Genomic DNA, 26,777 nt, shown 5'->3' with positions numbered 1-26,777 from the left:
TTGGCAAATGGAGTACAAAATTAACAAATGAAAAATTAACAAGAACAAAAATTAGAAAAATTAATAAAAACAAAATAAAGAGTTAAAATAATAAATTATAACAATAATAAATCCATTTCAGGAATATGGTAAAAGAGAACATGGTATGGAGCGTTTGAAAATGCCATTTTTGGTGCAAATGAAACCACTATTACTTAATCATCGTCTTCTTGAAGAATCTCAACTCGTCCTAGTGCCCATTTTCATGGTGGCATATTGGGCTCTTCGACGACGACCAGGTCACTTACTGCAAAATTCTTGGTTTACTCTGCCGTTAAGGACGTTGTTGTAGCGATGTTAGATAGTCCAAATGAAAACGAACGACGCCAAAAGCCTTGGGCCATATTTTGAATAAGCTGCCATAGTCCAAGTCTATTAAGTGGAATCTCTAAACGGTTGGGCTCAGGTATCACCGCCGTATGTGGTCCGCCTATAAGTAAATGAGAGGGTGTTAATTTGTTCAAATCGGAGTCAGAAACAGAACAAAGAGCCTAGAATTTAATATTGCTTCAATTTGTCAAAGCAAAGCAGACAACGCTTCAAATGTCAGAATGTAAGTCCCTACAACTTTTAAGGTGCAGTTTCACACTTTTAACCCCCGCTTCCCAAATACCTCCAAAACGAGGACTTTGTGGAGGAATAAACTCCCATTTTATACTTTCCTCTGCCAAGGTTGTAAAAATGCGGTGATTATGTTTCTCGGATAGCACCAGCGCATACCTACCATTCCCACAATGTTCGTTTGAATCAATACAAGACCTAAGATTAAGGCTCACAGCTCCTTGGGTTATACCAGCTTTAAGGGAAGATATACCAGATATAGGAAGACGAGCGTGACGACGACGAACACCTAATCTTTTTACTGAGCTTTCTGTGACAAAGGATACTTGAGATCCTGTGTCCAGCAGCATTTGACAAAGTTGAGTTTTATCTAACATCTATCCACGAGCTGCGCAATAACAGTGGATAAAATATCAGTTACTAACAATCGCAGCCATCTAATACAGATGGCGATGCTAGTTTGATTACCCAAAAAATTAGGCGAGAAATTGTTGGGACACAAGGGATTTTAAATTGCAAGGCTTTTAATATTTTTCAAGCCAATACCTGAAGCGAGACCGGACGCGTCAAGTGTGTATTCAAGCGAGTTTTGCTATCTTTTTCACGATCGCATCTTTTCTCCTAAAAATCGATAAGATCTTTAACCGTCACGTTTTCCGAATTATATACATGAAGTGCTTTCCGCGTTTCTATGTCTGTTTGTATCGAGGATCAAACAAATGAGCCAAGCTTCTCTACTTTCGGAATTCAAAGCTTTCAAACCAAGAATAACCTCATTAGATTTGTCCGCTAACTGAAATGTCCACTATCCGCGGAAGGCACCATTGGTATTTTTATAAAGCTTTCAACATACGTGTTAATGAATTCTATATTGGCTGCTGCGAAATAAAATGTCTCGGCAATACTGGCAAGCAAACTACCAAAAGCTCAAAGCTTTGCAAATTGCGTTCACTCTGGGAGAGTTCTTCTTATTTAAAATAGTGTTTGTGGCTATCACAAATACCAAATTCGGAATATCCTTTATAAAACAGGCCGCCATATAAAAACCGCCGGTTATCATTGATAAACTTCAGAATATTGTGTCTCATTGAGCCAACTACATCCTTAGATTCGCAAGTTCTTCCTTAATTTCGAATTAATTTTAAAGCCGAATTGGCAGTTGGTAGTGGTGTTGTATTTGGTTTCTTAAACGTCTGAGAATTAAGAAAAAAAAATGAGCATTTATTAGTTCAACATTTAAAGCAACATAAATGCCTTCCAAGGATTTCGTTTTCGAAAGTGTTTTTTATTATTTTTTATTTGGGTTTCAAATGTGTCTTGCTCTTTGGTAACTTTGCTTGTCGGTTTTAATGAAATAAGATAAGATAGCATTTTTCTATCATAAAAGTTCCAAAATGTCACTTTTGCTTTTATGTATTTATACTCGTTTTTTTAGTGGAATTTAATTTTATCGATTTTCCACTAGCTAAGACAGTTTTCCCCTTTTCTCTCCTTCGGTAGAATTCAACTTATAGTTCAGTTAAAAAACATAAACAATAACAAACAATTTTCAAAATAAGAACGAACTATGATGGCAGTTAAGGTAAGTTCTTAAATCCAGGTGCAACTTCCGTACTTTCTGAATTTATGCTAAAATGTATAGTATTTTTTATTTTTTGTTTTTATTTTTTTTGTGTATCAATTAAATCGGCCATATGGAAATATTATGAATGGTAAATGTGTGGATGGCGGTATTGGGCAGAAGCTGTAAAAACTCGGTCAGAGAGTATAGTGAACTTGGGTTCATTTTGTTCGATTAAAAATGTACTTTTGTACCTATATAAATAAATATGTACATATGTCGTGTATATATTGCCGTTGTTCCGACTTTGTTTATAAAATTTGATATCGATTTTTCTAAATGTAGAAAACAAAACAATTATAGCCTTAGGGTTTATGTTGGTTTAAGAGTTAAGAACCCGCGTATAATGTCCTGAAAAATAATTAAATTAAGATACATAAACCTCTTTAATAAAGAAAGGCCAAGAAGTCCTTCTATCAGGGGCGTGCAGTGTGTAACCTATGCGAATGTTTCTTATTTGCAAAACAAACATCTTCCAGATTGAGTAAGGGATGTATAGAATCCTGTTTAATAGGTTAAATCGAGTTTCTGGAAATTAATTTAACTACAACTAGCTCCTATATTGTGGTGTGGGTATTCAAGGGCGGATCCTGAATTGTATTCATCTTTATTCAACATAAAGATGAGTTATTAAGCACCTCTTTAAAATGTTCTTTAATGTACTCCAAAGATGATTGGAAAAATTCAAACAACTTTACAAGGGCAAAAGTGACAACTTTAGTCATTAGATTATTTCAGAACACTGTTTTCCAGCAAGATGTGGTATAACTTTTTAACTTGGTTTTGATTTAAAGTGTATGTTTTACATTAGATTTTTGGATAACTTAAATTTATAATTTAATTTTTTTTTTGATGTTAAATACAATTTTTATTAGTTGCTGGCATAAGCCTCCGCCGAAGCGGCCCATATGTCTCGATTTCTTGCATCATTTGGTAAAGATCGTCCATCTCTTGTTAGGTCGTCCTGTTCGTCTTTTACATTTCGGTCTCCATTTTAGAGTTATGTTTGTCCATCTTTGATCCTGGGCTCTTGAAAAATGTCCTGCCCAGCTCAATTTAAGTCTTTTCGTACTATCTATTAAGTCAATTATGCGGATATTGATGTGGATTTTTTCATTTCTTATCTTGTCTGTGGGTAAAGAGGATTTTTTTTTTCATTATCGTCTGACAGATCCTTAGCTGGTCAATTGATTTTGTAGTTAAGTTCAGGGTTTGTAATCCATATGTGAGAACCGATAGAATAGCCCAGTCAAAGAGATGTTTTGAGGTTTCTATTTTAGTCCAGTTCTAAAATCTGTTTGAGGTTACAGAATTGCTTCCAGATGTTTGTTATGCGTCTGTTAATTTCATTAATTTCTTGGTCCTTAATAGATTATATTTGTCCTTAATAGATTATATTTGTTCTAGTCTTCTACGCATATTTTTCCGTCTAGAATTATATATTTTCTGTTGTGGTTTGTCATAACTTTTATTTTTCATATATCCTCATACTATATTTTTCCTTTTAAATTTGTCTTTTGAAAAATATCCTTTTAAACTGAAAGTGGGTCCTCTTGTCTAACTCCTTTTGTCATTCTAAATGTACGTTCTGTAATCTCTATTTTTATTTGTGCTTTATTATTTTTGTACATGTTTTTGAGAGTCTTAATAACGTTTAGATTCATATTTTAATCTTTCAAGGATGTCCATATTGTAATGTTTTCAGCAATATTGGTTGTCAAAATTGCACTTTTCTATAAACTGATTCATTGTCTGTAGATGGGCCCCAAAAAAGTGAAATTTTTGGTTAACCTTAAATATCATACGAACCAAAAACGCTAGAGACTTGAATTAAATTTCATATCATATATTGTAACGTGATACCAAACAAATATAATTAAATAAAATCCAGATAACAGTTTTTTAAAATTTTTGAAAAAAATCGAATTGACAGTTTTTTTATATAAAATAAAAACCTAAAAAAAATATTACTCAAAGTTGGTAAAAATTGAAATTCGACTCAAATATCTTTTCAAAATTAAAGATTATGTCTTTCAACTAATTTTACCTTTTAAGAAATATTGCTTTCAACATTCAAAAATAAAAACCTTAACAAAAAATTAATAAAAATTGGTAAACATTGATTTGATATCTTTCAAAACTTTGAGATATTGGCTTTAAACTACTTTTATCTTTTAAAAAATATTGTTGTCAACACTCAATAAAATTAAATTTTTTTTTACAAAACATAAAAACCTACCAAAAAAACAATACTTAAACTTGGTAAAAAATTTCCTTTGACTTAGTTAGCTTTTAAAAATTAAAAATATTTTCTACCAACTCTTTTTATTTTACAGAAAATATTGTTTTCGATATTCAGTAGTTTTCCATATTCATAGGGTTTTTTTTTCGTTTAGTCTCTTTCCAAGTTTTGCATTGAAGTCTCCAATCAGAAGCATTATTTCTGTTATATTATTTGTGTATATAGAAAAGATACAGAAAGACACATTTAAATTTAATATTTTAATTCTGTAGCTTTAACGCCTAACTCTCATACCCATTTTCCTAAAATCGGTCTTACAATCGATTGCAATAAGTCGAAAAGAAAAAATCAAGCAAAAGTTACATTTCTGCTTAATGTAACTTTTACTTCTTTTTTCACATACAACTCCTACTAGTATATATTTTCATTTTCCATGGACACCACTTTATTTAAGTAAATTGGGTTCCATATTAAATTCTTAAACATTTGCATATACATACATTGAATCCTTTTGATGTCAAACTCTGTAATCTAATCAACATCCCTAACCACACATAGCAAGCATCAATGATCTGATGCCCATAACCCATCGTTGCTGATGCTCACTACTGTAGGTGTACTACAGTTAAATCTCCCATAGATTTCATACATACACTCATGGTCCCTGATTTGTCATTCGGTTGTGGGAGCTTTCCGGTTTAGAGGAACTAATTTTTGTTTAAATTTGTATATGGTTTATTATTAATCAAATAAATTTAAAGTAGAAATAGTATTTGCTTTTTATGAAAATTCAAAATTATTGCCTGCCTTTTGCTAAATTTAATTATTTTCAAAATGGATCTCAATGTGTTTACATGTTCAAAAGCTATACGAAGCAATCTTTTGTTAACTGCTTTTTGGATTGGATTTTTAAAATCAGCTGTATCCTTATCTTCTTTTGAGTAGCTTAAGGTAATCCCTTCATTGTTTTCGAATAAGATTTAAAGGCTTAGTTGTCAACTTTAGTCTGGATGTTCTGGTCCATTACCACAATGCTTCCATTTTTTGTTCATCATTTTCTACACAAAGCTTTTGGCTCCCTTTCAATGCATTTAATAATGTTGCCTGTGGAAGATTATCTTCTGGCTCAAATGTCTTAACAGAGTAAAATGCCTATATGACAATAATTTGTTTGGAAAGCTCTGCTGCAGTTTTTGCATCTCCTTACTGAACGAATGTTTTAAAATGATATGCTTTAAAGAATTTGCACATTTGCTTTTTTTTTTAATTTTCGGTTAAACAAACAATACTTGTAATTACTGTGATTATTCAAAGTTTGGATTGGCCCCTCCTCTGTACCAAAATGTAATAAATTCGATCCTGATTTTAATTGATGAATAATATACCACATTCAAATTAGTTAGCACATTGAAACTGCAACAGTTTCAATGTCGTACGTCGTACATGTATCTAAACGAGGTGACCCATTTTTACTCCTTAATTTAATATTTATGTGAACAACTTCGTTTCTTCCCTGTGCCAGTTTTTGGACATTCTATTACAACTTTTTCCGATTTGATTAAACCTCTCAAATCTACATTTTGCATATTCGCATCTCCCAAGCTGTCAAAACCTTCCAATATAACATTCAATTTTTCTTCATTAATTTGTAAAAAACACTTAAGTATATTTCTTGCAACAGCAATCTGGTCCAGTTTTTCTTTCTTCTATTTCTTGGCCTTTTTCTTCTTTTACAAGTTGTGACACTGCTTGTTGGTGGACCTGGATTATTAACATTATTTTCGTTCATACATTCATCCAAGCTTTCCTGTTTGGTTTTCAAGTAGAGAGCTAGTCCCTTAATGCAATACATTTTTTTTCCTGCCGTGATTCTCATTTGGCATTTTCGCCGTTATGCATTTTTCAGAGTCAAGGGTAATTGTTTTGTTAGGTAATACTCCAAAAAAAAGGCCACCATTTCATGCAAATTAGTCAATTTTGCATCTATTTTCAATCTTAAAAATTCCTTTTTCTAATTAACGCTGGAGGCGGACTGCCATTTGGAGAATTAAATAAAAGTTTGGTTCCCAAAAAAGTGTCTTTTAAAAGAATTGTCTGCTTTTCGAGATGTCGGCATGCGGAGCTTTCACTGTATATTGTAATATTTAACCTAACAGCATGAATCTTTCAATATGGAAAATACATTTTTTTCAATGGAGATTTTCAGTTTTCTGTGTATTGCATTACTGTTTTTGCTGCAAATATACCAACAAAGTCTTAATTAAATTGCATGGTTTACATTATTCCCCCTTTAAATATATTTTTTATTTTCATATGGAAGAACTACCCCAGGTTATCCTTATCCTGTCCAATCCATGTCCATTAATAAAAGAGTTTTTTTCATAACATTTTTGCAATATGCTGGAGGTATTAAACCTTTATTGAAATAAAAAGACCCACACGCACTTAATTACATTTGTAAAATTAAAAACACTTAATTACCTTTTTTTTCATGAAGTAAACATTTTAAATTTCACTTTTCGATATTTGTCCTTAAGTATATTTGTATGTATTACCTTATGTATTTTTTGGATAGATAGATGATTGAGTTGATTGACCTTTAACCAAAATGTAAAGAGATTGTTGCATGCGTCCTAGGTTCGATATGAGCATACAGTTCGTATTCTTCGAATATTTGAAATTCCCAGAAATTCACTGGTACACTGCTGATATGATGGAAAGCTTAATTATTGTGATATCAAATTTATCATTTGCCATTTTTAATGTTCACCTTGTGAACAATGTTGTCCATAATGATGGGATATATTCAATTCATTTGTATGACCTAAATAGTAGCATTGGAAGACTTTATGCTCCTGGACAACCTAAAATAAATTAAGGCTGATTTGTCTAATAGCGAACTCCTTAAATTTTATCTCTAAGAATAATTTTCTTTTATAAAGAGGATTACAAAGGATAAATTCTTGAAAATTTCACCACCTGAACTACCGGTGCCTCATTGTATTTTCTATTGTATTCGAGTTTTATGCTAGGACTCATTGAGTCAAGTTAGCACTTATCTTAGTCACAAAATAAAAAGCTTCGATTCATTATTACCACACATAACCATGTATATCATAAGATTATTTGTGTTATTGCCTTCTTAATTTTTGCAGTTTCAGAAAGTAATATTTTATTGGACCGAGAATTAGTACACAAACTTTTCAAAAACAGAGGGGGTCCAACGCTTAACATAAATTTGATTTCTTGAGAAAAGCTTAAAAAAGTTCTTTAATGTTCTCCAAAGGAGGTTCACAGAATGTATATAACATAATGTTTATCTTAACATTATACATTTACATTTATATTTCAAGGGCTTAAGCGACAATTTTAGTTATTAGATTATTTTAGAACACTGTTGTCCAGCAAGATATGGTTTAACTATTTAATTTGTACGACTCCCTAAATATATAAGAAAGCATTCCAAAATTCCAACACGATTCGAAATATGGCACATAATTTAAGAGTTAAAATACAAAAGTTTAGAGGGTTTTTGGTGCATTTCACTCGCAGAAATGTTAGAAATTGAAACGCAGCTTTTGTCAAAAAAATTATGTATTCTGGTTGGCATTTATAAATGCGATGAACGCTACAAAAATATAAAAAAAAACCAGAAAACTAGAATGCTTGCCAGAAAAATGTTATCTTTTTTCCAAGAAAATAAAACAGAACCAGATGTAAAGAATTATCTTCTTTTTTTCTGAACTATTGTTCCCAGACTCAATCTTTATTGTAAATCAATTTTTTTTAATTCTTTTTTATTAATTCAATCTTAACCCAAAACTTCTCCATCTGAGAAGGGGCAACGTTGAACCACACAGGACAACCACAAACGATCATCGGCCGTATGAGGGCGATGTAGCAAATTACCTTCACTCTGGGGTCAAGCCGACTGTTAAAAAAAAGCCGTTTCGTCACAGCAAAGGCTCCTCTGGCCCTGGTCAGAGCAGCAATTAAGTGTCTGTCGAAATGTAAATACTGATCTAACCAGATACCAAGGTATTTCACTAGACTTTTGCTCGCTAATGGCTGCCCGTGAAGATCAACAATGACCTAGCCAACGGAGTCCGGAACAGAATTGTCTCCGACTTCTTGACATTTATTTTCATTTTCCAGTCGTCGCAATATCGCTGAATCTTGTCGAAATCGCGCTAATAACCTTAACCTTTCAAGCCGTTCTGTACGCAATAAGATCGTCAGCCGGCGTACGCAAGACTACCCATCAGATCGCTGGTGTAAATGCTGAAGAGAATCGGTGAATTCACCGCTCCCTGTTGAAGAATGTTGTGGTAGAAGTTACATTGCCACTTTAGACAAAAAACTTTCTACCGTTAAGAATATCATAAAGTATATGCAACAATGGCTGGCTTGTGCCAAGCCTGCATTAGGTAAGCCTGTTTTAGGTAAAGACCCTCTAACCATACGGTGTCAAAGGCCTTTTCCTAATCAACCAGAACAGAACCTGTGCATTGTTGTTTGGATTTATTCCATTCGATATCAGAAACGAGTTTAGACGCAGCATGAATTGTGTCATGACCCGCCTTGAACCCGAACTGTTTATCCGGAATTATTTTGTTGCCCGCAGCCCACTTACTTAGACTTTTTGACCGAATATTTGACGGGTTGGAGTTGTCATTTCCCTTTTTCGTTGAGCTGAAGAACGACCTTCGCCACTAACAAGGGTCCCGTTTGCTCGGCGATAATGGCATTTGTCAAGGGATAGTCATTAAACCGCATGAAACCGCGGTTCTCAGATTGCCATGTGTCGTGGTTGGGGCGAATGCTAACATTCGAATGCTAACATTCATCTTGTACACTTGCTGCAAAGCAGCTCCCACCGCCTCCACTTTTTCTTTCGGATCTTCAATTATGTAAAAGTCATCGTCAAAGATGGCTTCTTCTGGATCTATTTGCGCTGTCCTGAGTATGTCTCTGTTCTCTTCAATTGTCAATCAATCAGTGTCTATTGTTAGTATTGTTACTATATATTGCAACGGCCTAGTCTCTGATAAAGCTTCGGTTCCCATCGATCGCCGAAATCAAGCATCAGTGAGCGTGGTTAGTAGATAGATGGGGGACCGTCTCGAAACTTACCGCGTGCTGTTGTCTTTGTGTTCTATCTCTCTGTTATTCTTTCTCTTCTGTCCTTCTGTCTTGTATTAATGTCTTGTGTTTTTATCGACTCACATAGTCAAGTCGCTCAAGGTGCTGTGCTCTCTACTCTGTACATTTATGTGCTGAGTAGTGTGAAATGTAATGTAATTATTATATAGTATATATTATAGTATTGTAACTATTGTTATCTTTAAGCTAAAAGACGAATTCTAAAAAAGAAGTTGTTTGCATGAACCCTTAAAAAAATTTGTATCTTAGAGTCAAAAAAACTTTAAAATTGTAGAGAGCAAAAATTATTGGTTCCTGAATTTATAAAAAAAAATGCATTTACAAATTAGGGTATAATTAGTTGGGAAGAAACTTTAGTGTGGCACTCACAAATTACACGTTCAAGAAATTTCTCAAGAGATTCAAAGATTTTACATTAAATTAATAGATATTTTCAATTAGCCATCAGTTTAACGGAAGTGTCACTTTAATTGTTTTTTGGAAATTTATGTTCTGCAATTCGTGTTTAAATCTCAATTCTAGAGCATCCAAAGCAAAATCAATTCAAAAAGTAGATTTCTTTAATTCTGTAAGATTTTTTTTGTAAGTTTTAATTCAAAAAAAAATATCCAAAAAGGGGTTTGTGATGGCATAACCTTTTACGACTTTAAATTGACTTGAAATAAGCTATGCAATTATTCTATGTATGTTTTCAATTCATCAATTTTCACGTATATAACTGTAAAAAATGAATGCAAATTTAATCAATGAATACAATGAAATTACCTTGGAACCCACAAGTATTGAGATTAATAAAGTAATAAAGTTCGTATGGATTAAGTCCATTTATTAATTCTCAATTAAACGTGGTTTATTTACATTGTCACTGAAAATTAAATTTGGATTAAGGTCAGGACACTGCTCAGATCTAAAGTTATAAGATTGATTTGGCGATTACTAGTCCATTATACTTCATCAGCAGGGAAAAGCGTAGGACAACTCATAAATTGTCAATCTAAAATTTGTTTTCCACATCTAATTTACAGCAACAACAAAAACTACAATTAGTGGTATACAGTGTAAACATGACAGACGCTCTTTTTTCGGTATCTCTGATGATGCGAAATATTTTTTCGGAATATTTCAAATGTAGATATCTCGAGAAAAACTAGCTTAAAGTCAGCATTGTTGTGTTGTAAATAAAAGCAATGTGAAACGTACAAATGCTTAAAGAAATAGTAGTTTACGTTTTAAAATAATCGAAAACACCAGAAAATGCTTAAATTCAGATCCACCTAAAACCGCAGAATGCAGCGAGCCAACTTAGAAAGCATATTTGTAACATACTTAAGTGACTTTTAAGAGTCGGGTGGATCTGGCACTTAAAGTAGCAAAATAAGAAAACTTAAATCTGACTATATATTCACCTTTTTTAAAATCCAAATACTAGAAAACTTGAACATTTCCATTAAAAGATAAAATGTGAAATTTCGCTTTTGTCAGCTCGTGTCAAGTGCAACGATGGTGTCAAATTGACTAAAATTAAAAACTCGATTTCAATCAATTAACTAACGTCTTTCCATGCTATTTAGGTGAAATGACAAAGTTTAATGTTGATAGGCATTAACGCCCTGCACATAACAATGGCGCAGAATTTTAAACGGTTTAGTAATTTTTTAATTCCATTTTAAGCAATTTACTAGGCTAAAAAGAACATTTAGCTAATTAGGTTCTAGTTTCTTTAAGATTGAATAGCAAACGTTTCAGTTTACTGAATGAATTTAAAGCATCTTTATAGGTAAATAAGACGAATTTGTTTGGGGTAGACCAAGCCATAATTAACTTTGTGGCGCAACTAGAAGCAAAATGAGCATTATCTCCTAGACTATGCTCACATGGGATTAGGGTGGATACACAACAGAAAATAATTAAGAAATATGTATCTTTATGTAAACTAGATATATGCGCGGGTTCTTATTCAATTGTATCTTTTTTTATCGTTTAGGGAGCAACAAAGCTTCTTATAGATAGACCTAGGGGAGATATTTGTAGGTGTGGAAGTATATTGTTCGTCTGCTTGGATTTTTTGCTTGTGTTGTTTGTAGTTTGTTTGGTCATCTCATTTTTCGCTGTTCAAAATTCATCGGCAACTCGTTAAATGATCTAAATATTATTGTTACAAAATAATTAACATTTTCTTTATAATTTACACACGGTATTTGAAGTGAACTTGTAACCCATCTTTACTAACGAATCGTTGCATCTTTCGAATTCCTTTGGTAATCGTCGTTGGGGGGTTGAACTTTATTGATTATAGAGTAATTTTTTTCTTTAATAAATTAGAATAAATAAATGAAAACGCGCAATTCAGGGCAGTTGTTTGGAAATCAAGATTATTTTTTTTACTTGCATTTTGTTAATTCAAGTGTTCATTGAATTGCATTCGAATTTTATAGTTTTGAAATAGTTTTCGAAAGGAGTTGACATTCTGAGTGTAAACAAAGGCGGATAAAGTGACACATTGACGTATTGTTTTGGAATAAATGGTATGTTTTGATCTTAGTTTTTGTTTGGTTGTTGTGTTTGTGTTATCAAAGAACTATTAACGTATTTATTACGCGGTTATTTCTTATAGGCAAACATAAAATTGTGATCCATATGATTTTTTTTGTTTTAGATGACTCGTTACAAACATGCGGATTTTCAAGATGACGACACAAGTTCAACCGGAGCAATTCAGTTGACAGAAAGCAATTCTAGTTCTGGATATCATTTACGTTATCATACTTCCAGGGTAAGTGTTCCTTTCTTGTTTCTTACTAAATTCCGGCTCAAGCTGTTCGTACTCAAAATTGGTTCTGCGTTTCCGTATAAACGTGTTCCGTATATTAATAATCTCTAAAAATATTATTAAACTTAAATTACAAAATTGTATAGGTGTATACAAAATTTATTAAAAAAAATGTCATCTAAATTTTTGCACTTTATTTTTTGTCAACATTACAATTCTGGTCTTTATGTGGATTGTCTTTGCTTTGTGAAGATTTTCAATTTTGTTGTGTATAAGAATCATTTGTCCAGGGTTTCCGTACTACATATTTTGAATTTTTCAAACCGCTCTATAAAAATCAAAAGGTCAACCATCTTTTTTTTTATTTTATGTTACAAAAATCATTTATCAAATGTTAAAGATCATTGTTTATCTTTTTATTTTAATGTCTCTTTTTTGTCTTATCTCTCGAAGGATAACCTACTCCATGCCTTTTCTATAATATCTTTTCTTTCAAACAGGGCGTTTTTTTTACGTTTGGTGAAGCCGAAACCAAGATTTTTCCTCAAAATAATTTGATCTACTTATAAATGCGATCTTGTATGACATAGGAATCTCGTTATTCGAGAATAATCAATGGAGTACTTGCCTTATAGCCCAATTAATTCGCCCGGTTTTGGTGATGAGCTATGGCCCTAACAGGGTCTTTCAAAAAAACGACAAAAATACTTCAGCTTCTGTCTTGTACTTTTAATGGTCATAGAATTTTTTTGTTGTCTTAATTTGTTCTTTTTTTTTTATTGCTTAAACTCTTGCATTTGAAGAACTTGCAACCATTTTCATAATTTCATTTGGACTTGCGATTATAAATGAACATAATAAATGTATAAAGTACTTATTGACCAAAGCGTATGCACTTAAAATTTATAAACAAAAATCCCTTTTCTAATTTAAAGCCAACCAAATACAGCTTTTTAATTTTATTCCAAACCACGAAGAAAAAAACCCAAAAATCAATGACGGCAATAATTGTGCCTTTAGGTATCCTTACAAGCTTGTGAAAAGCTTCCATTCTGGAAAGCTCCACTGAAAATCGTGAACAAAGTTATACATTTGTAAGCGATACCATTACTACGGAAACTCTGATTTGGTTTCAAGGTATTAGAAAAATGATAACGGCTGGGCTTGTGGCCTATGGAAACGCATGTTGTCGTCATAGCTCTCAGATACCATCTATCATCGTTCTGAGAAGGCATGTTCATGGAAGGGTAAGTGCGTCTGCTGCATACAAATGTTGCGTAAATGTTACATTACGACAGTGGTTACATTTAAAATTTAAGAGGTTTTGAAATGTTCAGCAGGTATCGTTGTGCGGAGAAAATAAGTACTGTACATATTTATTGGACAATGTTAACGAAGTTAAATTTTCGATACCAAAAATATTTGTTGTGTGTAAGTGCTCTTCCTCTTTCTTCATCTAATCCCAAACGAATAATACCAAAAAGATTAGCAATTTCGAAATTTGAAATATGTAATTTGATTTCAAAATCAATTTTTGTTAAAGAGGTTTTTAATCGAAAATCAATTTTTAGAAACTGAAGTAGCATTTCTTGACAAATTTTATTTCTTACATAGACAAACGCAGATTAGAATTTTCTAAAAAAAATTTAGCACAGAATAAATCACTTGAAGTCAATATCTTCATTTATATTAAGAATGGTACATCAATTTCTACCAATTTTGCGTACTATTTTTGTAGATTTGAATTTTTGTAAGAAATCTGTCCATTCGATTTTTCTTTTTTTTTGCCGTTTGTAAAAACTTACTGAATTTCGGAGGTATATGCTGCCGGTAGGCACAGTTAAAGGTCAAATGCAAAAACCTTGGTTCCAGGATTTCCCTTGGCCAGTATTTTGTCTTCTCTCTTAGAGTCGTATGACAAGTCCGTCATGCTAAGGTGTTGATCTAAATCCCTATTGAAGGCTTGCAAGTTCTTTAACTCCATCACGTTTTGCTGTTTATATGTTGGTTTTCAGAGTGTCACACCTATAACATGTGTCCAGCATGAATTTGTGTAAATTTTATATTCATAGGTACTTATCAAATAAATACGAAATAATGAAAGTTTCCATGTATGTACATGTACAAGTAGATAAGAGTGCATATTACCAGAATACATTTGTGTATAAGTACATACCTTTAAATATTTGTGTAAATTTCCTCAAGCTGACGGAGACAGTTCAATTTTTTCGCAGAACAGCTTGTACATAATAGCCAATGTCAGATCCGCATGAAAATATTTACAAGATGTGTCACGTCTTGAGTAGTGACTTTCGTATGCAGGAAAGCTGTTTATATGGGCCTTTACAACTTCTAACATTTCTTCAGACGGAACCACGATGATCCTTAAAAGGCATATTGGGATGCTCCAATTTTTTTTACCACCGATTTTAGAAAATTATCAGTTCATTGAAGCATTGTTTAAAGCACTTTTGGCAGGCACGAATCTTTTCTTTCTCGTAGTTTAAAAAGTACTTTATATGATGATATCGGTTTCGGTGTCGAACCTCAACTTTTTTCAATGTCTGTGATTTTGTATCTTCTATTTCTATCAAAGCTCCGATAAAAAGAATTCTTTGTTTGAACGTCCCCAATTCCCAATAAGATTTAAAGATTTTCTTCTGTTTTTAAAATGAAATGTTGTCCTTGCAATTTTGTCGATAGCTGTTAAGAGGCTCGCATTTTCTTACCCCAACCACTCTAGTTTTTCGAGTGTATGATTCCCCTCTGCTTCTTTTTTTGCAATAATTTTACTTTAACCATATTCCGCTTGATTTTCAACAGTTGTCTGTGCAGGATAATCAACCAAATTTTGTTTAAGTTGTCTACCCAATAGTTCTTCGTCAGGAGAATCTGAAGAAACGTCCGTGTCTGAAAGATCGAAATTAGGGCTACGCACTGTGTCATTTCAACTATAATCATGTTCAAATTCTGTGTTTATACTGCCACCAATCTGTTTAAAAAGTACATATAGATTTTCATAATCGACTCCATTTAGAAATTACTTTGTTTCGTTGATTACGAGTTCAGGAAACAGCTTACCATTAGATCCTAGTTGGCTAAAAAGCACATTTTATACTTTTTTACCATATAGAACCACCTATATTGCACTTATCATTTACATATTCAAAAGGGACAATCTAACGATACACATTAAATTGAACTTAAAACAAGAAATTTACCTAAATAACTCGCTTGTTCGCAAATAATGTTTTCTTTCTGCCGTTGACGTTGTTCTCGTTTACGAAACACTAGCAAAGATTTAAAATTTGAAAGGCTCTTGGACTCATATTGTAGCTCTTTTTTTATTATTTTCACTTCAATAATTTTTTTTTCAGAATACTTTTACTTTTACTTTACAATAAACTTCTTTGATTAAATTCTTTGGAGAACTTCACATTCCAAAGGACTTAAGTCAACTGAAATGTTACCCTTGCATTTTTAAAAACGCCTGAACTCAACTTAATTCTACACTTTATAGAATTTTAATTATCCTAAAACCGCTTCCCGCGAAGTAGCCAACGGAAATTCGCAATATCGACTCATTCCTGTTTGCCTGTAGCTGTAGAGCAAAAACTTATTTAAATTTGAAATAAACGCTTAAGTCGAGTTATGCCGTTTTTATTAAGATATATTTGATTGATTTGTAAGCAGATTTTTAATCTATAAAAGTATTTTAAATCGACATAATCCATTCTCCATTAATGCTTTTAACAATGAGAATGACTTAAGCTGTTTTTCCTTGTTGATTTATTTTAACAAGAAATAGGGATAAAAATCCAGATTTTTTTTTCTTAAGTCGACTTAAGTGGTTGTTGCTTGTGGCCACAGAAGTAATGTGGTTTTTAGGGTTTTATTTTCTGTGATAGTTGAATTCGAGTTATATAAAAATGTTAAAGCTACATACAAAATTGCATTTAATTATTTTATTTTGAAACCAAACCTCTAACGCATGGTTACAAATTAATTAATTTTTCTAAACCCAAAGGCAACTTCCAAATGGCGATCTCGAAACAAGTTAGAACGGTGTCTTATTATAACAACAGGTCTTATGGCGGCAACAATTCTTGTGCTCATAACATTAATTGTAGTCCATTCGCATGACAATACAACTCGTATTCTACACGTCCAACCACACAATACAAAAAGTAAGTGGTCTTTCTCTTTCTTCATCCAATCCCAAACGAATAAACCCAAAAAGATTAGCATTTTTCCATCAAATAGTTCCGCAAACCTCACCACCTAAACTGAGGCAACTTCTTCCAGTGGTTGCTGAAAATAGGAAACCTTTTTCAAAGAATAAAACGACTGTGGAAAAACAGCTAGTGGATGACATACCACTAGTTTCCTCTTCTACTGCGTCGTCATCTCCATCACCGTCGGCAGGACCCTGCCTCAACAAGTATTGCATTTTTGCGGCAAGCGACATACTTAAGTCTTTGGATATGACAATAGATCCTTGTGAGGATTTTTATGGATTTGCCTGGTAAGTGGTTTTTTGTTCGCCGTTAACGTCATAGTTGAAGGCGGTTTTGAATAATAAAGTCGAATTTAAATTTCAAACCCAAAAGTGTGAAATCTATTTTACTCTAATGTTTCTTCTTATATTTTCGAAATTCGTCACAAATTTAGTAATCAATGGATACGAAAAAATCCACTGCCAGATGGCAAATCAGTTTGGGGGACCTTTGGCAAATTAGAAATGCGAAATCAAATGGTTATAAGGAATATTTTAGGTAACTGAATTTGGCTAATATAAAAAATGTTTTCTATTCTTTGTTTTATGTTTATTTAAACAACAGAAAAACCATTCAGTTATTTTAAATCAGAAGCAGAAAAAAAAGCTAAACTTTACTACCAATCTTGCATGGATGAAGATGAATATATGGACAAACTAGGCGGAGAACCAATGTTAGACTTTATACGTGAGGTTGGTGGTTGGAATATATCAACGCATGACTTTCGAATTGATAAATGGTCTATGGAGTTAACATTAAAAATGTTACAAAACAGGTAAAGTTTTTAATTCATTTAATACCTAGTTGATAAAGGTAGTGCTAAGATTAGGAAATGGAGAAAATAGATGAATTTATATTAATTTTTGGAAAAGGCGGACAAACTTGATTTTGAGCGGTTATTTCTTATTTGAACGGTATTCTATAAATTTAACTTATTAATGAAACCTTAAGGAAAATTGTAGCAAGCTTATTCATTTTTTGTTTTGCCTTAAAAAAAGAATTTGCTAAGAAAGATAATTTCAATACTTTCTAGGTCGATAAGCAACTTCGACTTATATTCATTTAATATTTGTTTTTCAGGTACAATATGGGTGGATTTTTTTCTTGGGCCATCGGCGAGGATGACAAAAATTCGTCTAATCATGTAATTCAAATCGACCAGGGGGGCTTAGCTTTGCCAACTCGGGAACATTATTTAAATACAACTATTCATGAGAAAGTACGCATAGCTTACTTGGAATATATGACGAAAATTGGAGTGCTGTTGGGGGGTGAAGAGACCAATGTCAGACAGCAGATGAAGGATGTTCTTGAATTTGAAACCCAAATTGCAAGTATAACAGGTTTGTAGGTGCCATGCAGATAGAGATATCGAGATGAAAGGGTTTTTGAAAAGGGATAAAATCATTATATTTTCATTTTTACTTCTCAGCTCCAGCTGAAGAACGTCGAAACGAAGAAGCAATGTACCATTTTATGTCATTGCGTGAAGTCGATGCAATGGCTCCATTTATAAATTTCACTGCACATTTCGCTGATGCCCTTCAAACAATTGGTAGGAAAATAACTCAAGACGAGCGAGTTATTGTTTATGCACCGGAATTTTTAAAAAATTTATCAACACTCGTTCAGGAATACCAAAAAACGGAGAAAGGAAGAATGTGAGTTTTTAATCAAAAAATTATAATAAACTTATTTGCTTAAATGATGCAATTATGTGCTTCATTAAGTCAAATGAAAGTTTAGATATTGTTGAAATTTTATTTTGAAACTTTTATTGAACTTGCAACGTGAACATGAGTAAAAAATTTGTTTTTAAATGTTTGCAGAAATTTTTTCATTTCTAGCTTATTTTAGGATTCTGTTATGATAAAAATAATATATCCTTAATATTATCACGGAGTTAGGTTGAAGTTTCATTGTTTTTAATTCAATCCAATATGCTTAAGAGTTTCGTAAAACTAAATTTATTTTTAACGTTTTTTACATCAATTCAATTAAAACAAAAAAAAACATCATTTTACGCTCTCAATTTTATCTTTTAAGTGTAAAGAAGAATTTTGAAACAGGCTCAAATTTGTATCTTTTTAACATTGAAAATAACTTGAGCTTAATTTAGCTTAAGAATGTTTTTGCTATGCATAGACAGCTTTTACATCAAAATGAGTTCAAATATCATGATTTTTGTTAAAAACCCAACCTAAGGTCCCCTTTTTTTTAAATTCTGTGTCTATTAATTCCAGTGCCCTTAATAACTACCTTGTCTGGCAAGGAGTCCGCACACTTACAACTTGCCTCTCGAAACCATTCCGTGATGCTTACAAGGGTGTTCGCAAGGCATTGCTCGGCTCCGATGGAACAGAAGAAACCTGGCGCTATTGTGTAAGCGATACTAATAACGTGATTGGCTTTGCTGTCGGTGCAATTTTCGTACGCGAAACTTTTCAAGGTGACGCCAAACCTCAAGCTGAAAAAATGATCGACGAGGTGCGAGACGCTTTCAAAAAGAATCTTCGCAACATCCCTTGGATGGATGTCAAGACGCGAAAAAAAGCCGAAGAAAAGGCCGATGCAATTACCGACATGATTGGATTCCCCGAATATATTTTAAACACCACCCAGTTAGATGAAAAGTACAAGGATTTGCATTTGAATTCCACCGAATACTTTAATAATAATTTACGAATAAATCAGTTCAATTTGAAGAAAAACCTCGAGAAGCTAGATACACCAGTAAATAAGAGTGGTTGGGGAATGACTCCGTCCACAGTGAATGCCTATTATACACCGACGAAAAATCAAATTGTTTTTCCCGCTGGAATTTTGCAGAAACCATTTTACGATGTAAATAATCCGAAAAGCTTCAATTATGGTGCTATGGGGGTGGTGATGGGTCACGAATTGACACATGCATTCGACGACCAAGGCAGAGAGTATGATAAGTATGGGAATTTGAATAAATGGTGGGAGCCGAAGAGTATTGAGAGATTTGTCGAACAGACTGATTGTATAATAAAGCAGTATGGTGATTTTGAAGTTATCGGTATGAACTTGAATGGCAAGCAAACTGTGGGTAAGTTATCCTTTTCGAAAAATATAAGAACAATCAACTCCATGAAATAAAAAGCTTATAACCCCTTATGTATAAAACAAGGTTCTCTTGTCTTATCAGCAAAGCTTATACTGATGTATCAATTTTGTGTGTTTATTTTTTTGTAGGGGAAAACATTGCTGACAATGGTGGGCTTAAGGCCGCTTTTAATGCCTACATCAGTTCAAAAAATGAAAAAGAGGCTGATTATTTATCCCTTCCAGGCTTAAATTTAACCCATCGACAGCTGTTTTTTGTTTCATTTGCTCAAGTAAGTTTAGCTATTTTAATCGAAGGTTTTACCTACATTGTTATATATTTTCTTTATAAAGAGGTTTCTTTCTCTTTGCTCTGCAAATATTGAATCTTAGTTCTTATAAAAATATGATGATACTAGATTAAACACGTTTAAGACACAGTGGCAGTATAGTTTCTTATCTGTGCTTTGAGTCTGTGGAAAAAGCTGCCAACTTGAAATATTCCTACAATTTATTAATGATAGTTAAGAATTGTTGAATTATATAAACAAATTTAATGTCAAGTAAAAGTTAGATAAGTTATAATTAATATATACGCAAATTCGATTTTAATCCGTAGCTATATATGGGTATCTATTATTAAAATGCAATTTTTTTTATTTTCTTAAAAAAAAGGACTGTCGAAATTTAATGTTATTCAATTCAAAATCTTTAAACAAATATATAATACGACACCACAGAAAGCCGAGCATCTTTGCATTGTTTCTGATGAACCAATATACCTAACACTTTAAAAATCTATCACAATAATGAAAAATTAGTTTACAAAATTGTTTTTTTTGTGTTTATATTTCTCTTTTTAATTATTAAAAAAAAAGGTTTGGTGCTCAGCGATTACAGACGAAGCTGCGACTTTACAAATAGAAAAGGATCCACATGCCCCACCAGAATATCGTGTCATTGGTCCCTTATCGAATTTAAAAGAATTTTCCAAAGAATTTAAGTGTCCACTAGGATCACGGATGAACCCACGGAAAAAATGTGAAGTTTGGTAAACAAACGAAAACAAAAATCAAAAATATCAAAATATAAATCTATATATGTAGGTATATTAAAAAAAATGACCATTTATTTAGAATTTCAACTACTAATAGAATATATACAAACAAAATTGATTATTCATTAAAAAAAAAAACTATGAGAAAAGGAAAACCTCATTTTTAATTGTGTATCCATTTGTCGAATTAAAACCTAATAATAATAACATCAACATTAAGCAAACTAGAAAAAGAGGCGTACTATGAATGTATCACGCACAAATAGATGTTTATGTGTACAGGTATATAAATTATGTGTGTGTTGATGTAAAAAAAAAAATATGAAAAGTTTTAAAGATTTATAAAACTATACAAAAATAAAAAATGAACCAAAGAATAAAGAGATTTTCGAACAAAATTATTTTTATATTTAAAAACATAAATTTATTTTTGTTATTATAATGATTTTAATATTTCAAAACGATTGTATTAAGAACAAAAAAGAGCTAACTTATATAAGAACTATATTATTAAAAATAATGTATAATGTTAAATAATTCATAATTAACATGAATCATACCGATTATGGAATACGCAGCATTTAAGTTTGGCGAGTCAGAGACTTCTTGCATCTTTGTATGATTAAAGCTAGCGGAACAACATGCATCAATTGAAAAACGCATTTTCTATAAAAAAAATTTAAACCAAAAAATACAGAAATCGTTGCAAGATAAGTTTGAAACTGTCATAACTAATTAACGATTTTTTGACTGCAAATTTGGTTAACTTTGATGACTTTATAAAAATTATCTAAATTTCATTGATCTCCGGGATCATTTAACTTCGAAAATCCCTCAGTGGGTACAAAATCTACTTTAGTAAAAAGACCTTAGTTCCGTGCCTTATGGGAACTCAACTCGGAACCCTGTGAATTTAAAATATGTTAACACTTTTTTGTGGCCAAAATAAGAAGTTAGGGCCCCCGAAAGTCATGGGGGTCGTCCGAAATGAGGCATGTTGCCCGCTTGAAACACCCCGCTCGGGCACAGTTAGGTGCTATAACTCATGCATATATAACTCATTGTAAATTAACTTTCGGGAGCCCTCACTTCATACATATAAAGGTTTACCCATTCATATTTATTTTGGCCACAAATAAGTGGGAATAAATGTCAAGTTCAGAGGTAGTTATTTTCAAATTCACAGGGTTCGGAATTAGATTCCAACAAAAGCACGGGAAGTAAGGCCACTTTAATAAAGTATATTTTTTTTTTTGTAGTTTTCCACATCCAAAAAACCGTTCCTATTAGTAGGTGTGAAGAAATGTTTGCCTCAATTTTATTAAACTATTTGCTAAGTTACTAAATAATCAAACCATAGCTAAGTACCTTAAGAAAAAATGTAAAAACTTGTCATATTGATTGAGTGTTTTTTTCCATAATAAGTTTAAATTAGTTTTGTAAGCTTGTAAGCATACTAAGTATATCTTGAAGCCATTTTGCACAAGAAACTTGACCCTTATTTTGAAGGCTAATTCGCAATGCGTGTCCCATTGTTAGCAAGGCAGCAAAAATGACATAAACAAAACATGGAATATTTATACACATATGAGAAAAGTCTGACTCCTGTCACCGTTCCGCCGAATTCAATAATCGGGCTGGTGTGGTTATTTTTTTTAAATACAGTTTATACTTTGCTTTATTTCATTAAAAAACCAATAGAGGGGTTATAGGCTATGGATTTAATTTTTTGTGATGAAATTTTTGTTGAATAAGATGCTTAGATTATACAAGCTTATTTTTGTATGAAAAAAAAGTTGACAAAAAAAAAAAAAAATTATACTACTTTAAATTTTTGAAGAAAAATTTTACAATGTGTGTAGTTGTATATTTGAATAAAAAAGAAAAAACTATTGATTATAATAATAATAAGAAGAACATACAAATCTTTATACCTATTTTCAACTTTCTTTAAGATAAAAAAATTATCAACACTTTTTTGAAAAATGTTTATATTGTCGTTTTAATTCGATATTTATAAAGGTAAGTTACCTATCGTTCGAACAAAGAATCTTAACAATTAGTTTTTTAGTGGATTTCTAATTTTATAGAACTCAGAATATCTTGACTAAGACAGTTCATGGTTAAATATGTGCCAATCGATTAAATATTCAACTACATGTTTGGAAAGCCTACCACACGACAGCCTTACAGAAAAGATTGGATGAATGCCTTACTACTGCGGGTTTCAAGAAGCTTCGTCCGCATAAAAACTCTTATGTCATTGCCATAGTCAGCATTAACAATTGGCATGATTATGTTAGATATGTCGCCTTGGGTTCACAAGTTTTTAATAATAGTTGCATTAATAAATATAACGCACGAACTTGTATGTATCCAAGAAATCTGTTTACAAATATTCCCAATGTCTTAAGTCATGCATTTAAGTTATTTCAGATTCAATATTTCAAGTCGTTTGACATTGCAATGCTTTTTTCTTAGTTGGTCTTTTGACAGCTGTCACTTGATTCATGCTATGTTTACTTTGTCCATTTTATAATGAATAGACTTGCTCTTGAATAATGTTCGCGTGACGTATCAATTTATTGAAGGAAACATTATTCTTGAAAATTGGGCCTCATTGCTAGAATTCATTCGAGAGAGCCGCGGCACGTTCGTCTCGTCCCAGGCCCGTCGAGAGGAATTCCGGGCCCGGGACGGAAAAATCATATTTACTATTTTTTCAAAGTCCATGTCTTCTAATTTCAATTACGATTAGCATAAAATTGAAAACAAAGTGTTAATCATTAAATCAATCTCACAGGTCTCGTCCAGTTTAGTTGAAATTAAGGATGGATAAAAAATAATTCTACACGCTAGTAGATAAGATTCTGAACAGAATCATGCGTTCAATTTGATATTGCCAACGACATGTTAGCAACTGATAATACGGTCGAGTTCCCATTTTTTTATTCAATATTAAAAAATGTGCACCAATAATAATCAGGGGCCCATATCGGCAAGCTTGTGACTGATAGATTGGCAGACAACATGGAAACAGGGGCCCCATTCCGAAAGCATGAAGGAAAATAAGGGAGAATAGGCATGTTGATGATCAATATAGAGTTTAGCTTTCAATTTTAAGTGCCCTTAGAAATTCCTGGGCCAGAGCGGTTTCTCCCTCTGCATCGGGCTGCGTCGTCCACTTGCTAACAATAATTTTTAAAACATAATATTTACAATAACGCTAAATTCTCGGCCATGACAAATCGTTTTTATTTTTGGCTACAAGTGATTATACAATGGAATTAAACAAGCTTCTTCAAATACTAATAAAACTTTCCATTTACTCAACCTGAACCTCCCCAAATCCAATAGTGTACCGTATAGAGTAACAGAAATTCCCCCTCAATCCTCAAACATAAATTCTTACTAAGAAAGAATTTCCATGTGGTTTAATGTGGCCGCGCATTGTCTTGCACAAGAAGAAACCCATCTTTTATCATCACTCACAAATTTGATTTTGTATCCGTCTGTAAAAAGTACATACCTTCAATTTTATGGTTTACAGGCTTACATGTACCGGTCATAGACCCGGTGTAAATTTCAGCCGAATATCACGCACTCTGGAACGTTGACCATCTTCTGGGAGTCGATTGCGAATGGTTTGATCATTGACTTGAGTTCCAGTTGTCTGCCGCAGTTGAATTTGTAACCGGGCGGTTACAACACGCTCCCGCAGTGTAGTTATTCGAATAGACCGGTCTTTTTGCTGATTCTCAAATTCTTCCTGATCCTGGTATCCTTGCTACACTCCAGAAATAAAAAACAACAATTAAATAAAGAAACACTTATCAGCAACGCTTGAATCAAATTGAGAAACTATATGTAACATTTTAAACTTAAGGAAAAACGCTCCTAGGTTGAAATTCATAAAATTTGTTCAAGCATTATAACACCTATAGCTCTTTTATCGTTTGCTTTTTCAACTAGTGCACTTTTCGTGAATGGTAACACTTAGCTCATGTTTGATTAAACAGATAATTATTTGAATCCTTCCCCTAAACAACAATGGTTGTGTATACGCTTGAACAACGCTGGGAACAACGCTAAGAGAAGATGCCGATTTTGCCAAAAAAAAACATATTTTCAGATGAAGCTCATCTTGAACTTGGCGGATATGTAAACTAGCAAAATTGTCTCATTTGGGGCACAGAAAACCCGCACGTTTACATTGAAAAGCCGATATACCCAAAACTAGTGTTTGGTCCAGATGCATAATTGGGCCATTTTTCTTCGAAAATGAGCTATCGGGCCACTTTGAAGAGGACGGCGCTACGTACCACACAGCCAAGCTACACTCGATGTTTTTAAAGTATTTTCAAAAAACAAAAAAGTTATTTAGCGGACCCTATATTACTCTAATTCTAATGGCTTAAAGCATGGATGTTAACGGTAAGGACGAAACAGTGTCGCTCGTGGCCAATAAATATTTTATAATATTCTACATAGATCCAATGTCTGATCAAAATCAAAATTTTAGAAAATATTTATCAGTGAATTTGTTTTCCAGTTAAAATTAAATTGTTTCAAATGGGTTCACGAAATTGATTTAACCTAAAATGGGATAAAACCCGAAATCCCAAAAAAATTACTTCACGAAAAATTATATAAAATTAAGCTTTTAATTAAATAAATTCTTTTCAAGAGAGAAAAGCTACTGACAGCTTTGCATAGGCCCTAAATTGCCCGTCTAAAAATAAGTTCTGAACGTGACATCCAACAAAAAATAACTAGATGTCGCCATATTCAACTTCCACCATGATATTAATATCGTTTTGTTATATACTTTTACTAAGCTTTTTATTAAGCTATTTTTTTATACGAAAGTTTGTTAGAACACTGTTTTGTCCTTACTGTTAACATCCATACTTTGAGAGCTTTTAGTTAAGCTCTTCAAAAAGCAATAGAATTTAATGAGCTTTTCGTTTGATTATTTTATTTTGAAATTAAAATGTGTAAATTGCATGAATAGTTGTTTACAATAATAAACATGAAAATAAACGACTGAGTGGAACGAACTTGCTCCTGTATACAAAGGGACTGTTTAGGAACGCGTTAAACAATAAAATATGTATAGCTTCAAAATAATTTTCACTTCAAAAATTTAAAACCCATATTTTATAATCTTTGATTCAAAAATCGTTTTTTTTCCTGTTAAATGTTGTATATTCAATTTTGTTTGGAAATATTTGTTGTATACAGTTATTTACTACTTAACTATAAAGGTAAGGATTGCCATTATTTTTCAAAAATTCTTTCCCAGCGTCTCAAAAAGTACTCTAAATTTCAAAAACATGTAGTTTCAAATTATAAAGAAAAGAAAAAAAGATGGTGTCAAAATGGACCTCAACAAAATTAAGAACTTAAGACCGTAGGCGAAGACCTTAAGTTTCTAAAATTTAGATTCTTAAAAATTAATAAATTATGAACTAAATTTCATAAAACATCCATCTTTCCAAAACAAACATTAGAAAATTGATTTTATATTACAGATTATTCAAGCCAAATTGTTCCAGATTCAATAAAAACAATTACAAAGAGGCTGGGATGCGATTTGTGTTGCTGAAAGTTTTAACAAAATGCTCATAACAATATTTTGTATGAGATAAATAATTTGAAGTCAATACGTTGAGTGTTTTTTATTGTTTTTTTTTTTATTTATACATATTTTTAATTTTAGGCTAAAAATAATTTACTTTTATTTATTTAATTATTTAGAGCGTATTTACATACGTTTTATATTTGAATTTTTTAAAAATTTTAATATTTGGTTTAGTAGTACCGTGCGGTGCGTTGGACTGTCATGCGAGAGGTCTTGGGTTCAATCCCTGCCTGTGCTACCTAAAGTTTTTTTCACGGGTACTGCTTTTGACGAGGAATTGACAAAATCTCCAAGAGCAATTCTTGTCATGAAATAGTGCTTTCTCAAATTAGCC

At 32.4% G+C, this 26,777-nt stretch overlaps 1 protein-coding gene across 4 annotated transcripts; it reads left to right on the top strand.

Moving 5' to 3' along the window:
* The first annotated feature begins 1,643 nt into the window (after positions 1-1,643).
* LOC129953247 (neprilysin-3) lies at positions 1,644-22,789 on the top strand. Of its 4 annotated transcripts, none has more exons than XM_056066215.1 (12): positions 1,644-2,182; positions 12,062-12,151; positions 12,283-12,399; positions 16,424-16,583; positions 16,642-16,921; positions 17,068-17,171; positions 17,238-17,448; positions 17,754-18,016; positions 18,106-18,334; positions 18,917-19,746; positions 19,893-20,035; positions 20,621-22,789. In XM_056066215.1, exons 2-12 carry the CDS (start codon positions 12,149-12,151, stop codon positions 20,795-20,797), a joined length of 2,517 nt encoding a protein of 838 aa, XP_055922190.1. In that variant the 5' UTR covers positions 1,644-2,182; positions 12,062-12,148; the 3' UTR covers positions 20,798-22,789. The 4 variants fall into 4 exon arrangements, with proteins under 4 accessions (XP_055922190.1, XP_055922188.1, XP_055922191.1 ...); XM_056066214.1 differs by lacking the exon at positions 1,644-2,182 and adding an exon at positions 11,670-11,884; XM_056066213.1 differs by lacking the exon at positions 12,062-12,151.
* The last annotated feature ends 3,988 nt before the right edge of the window (positions 22,790-26,777 follow it).

Source organism: Eupeodes corollae, chromosome X (genome assembly GCF_945859685.1).
Source record: "Eupeodes corollae chromosome X, idEupCoro1.1, whole genome shotgun sequence".
Taxonomy (NCBI): domain Eukaryota; kingdom Metazoa; phylum Arthropoda; class Insecta; order Diptera; family Syrphidae; genus Eupeodes; species Eupeodes corollae.
Note: the sequence above shows the minus strand (reverse complement) of the source record. Positions and strands in the feature narration are given on the sequence as shown.

Excerpts from the sequence above, each read along its gene's own strand:
- LOC129953247 (XM_056066213.1), top strand. Across the intron at positions 12,400-16,423 it reads TACGTTATCATACTTCCAGG|GCAACTTCCAAATGGCGATC; the intron begins GTAAGTGTTCCT and ends CTAAACCCAAAG. Across the intron at positions 18,335-18,916 it reads AAAACGGAGAAAGGAAGAAT|TGCCCTTAATAACTACCTTG; the intron begins GTGAGTTTTTAA and ends TATTAATTCCAG.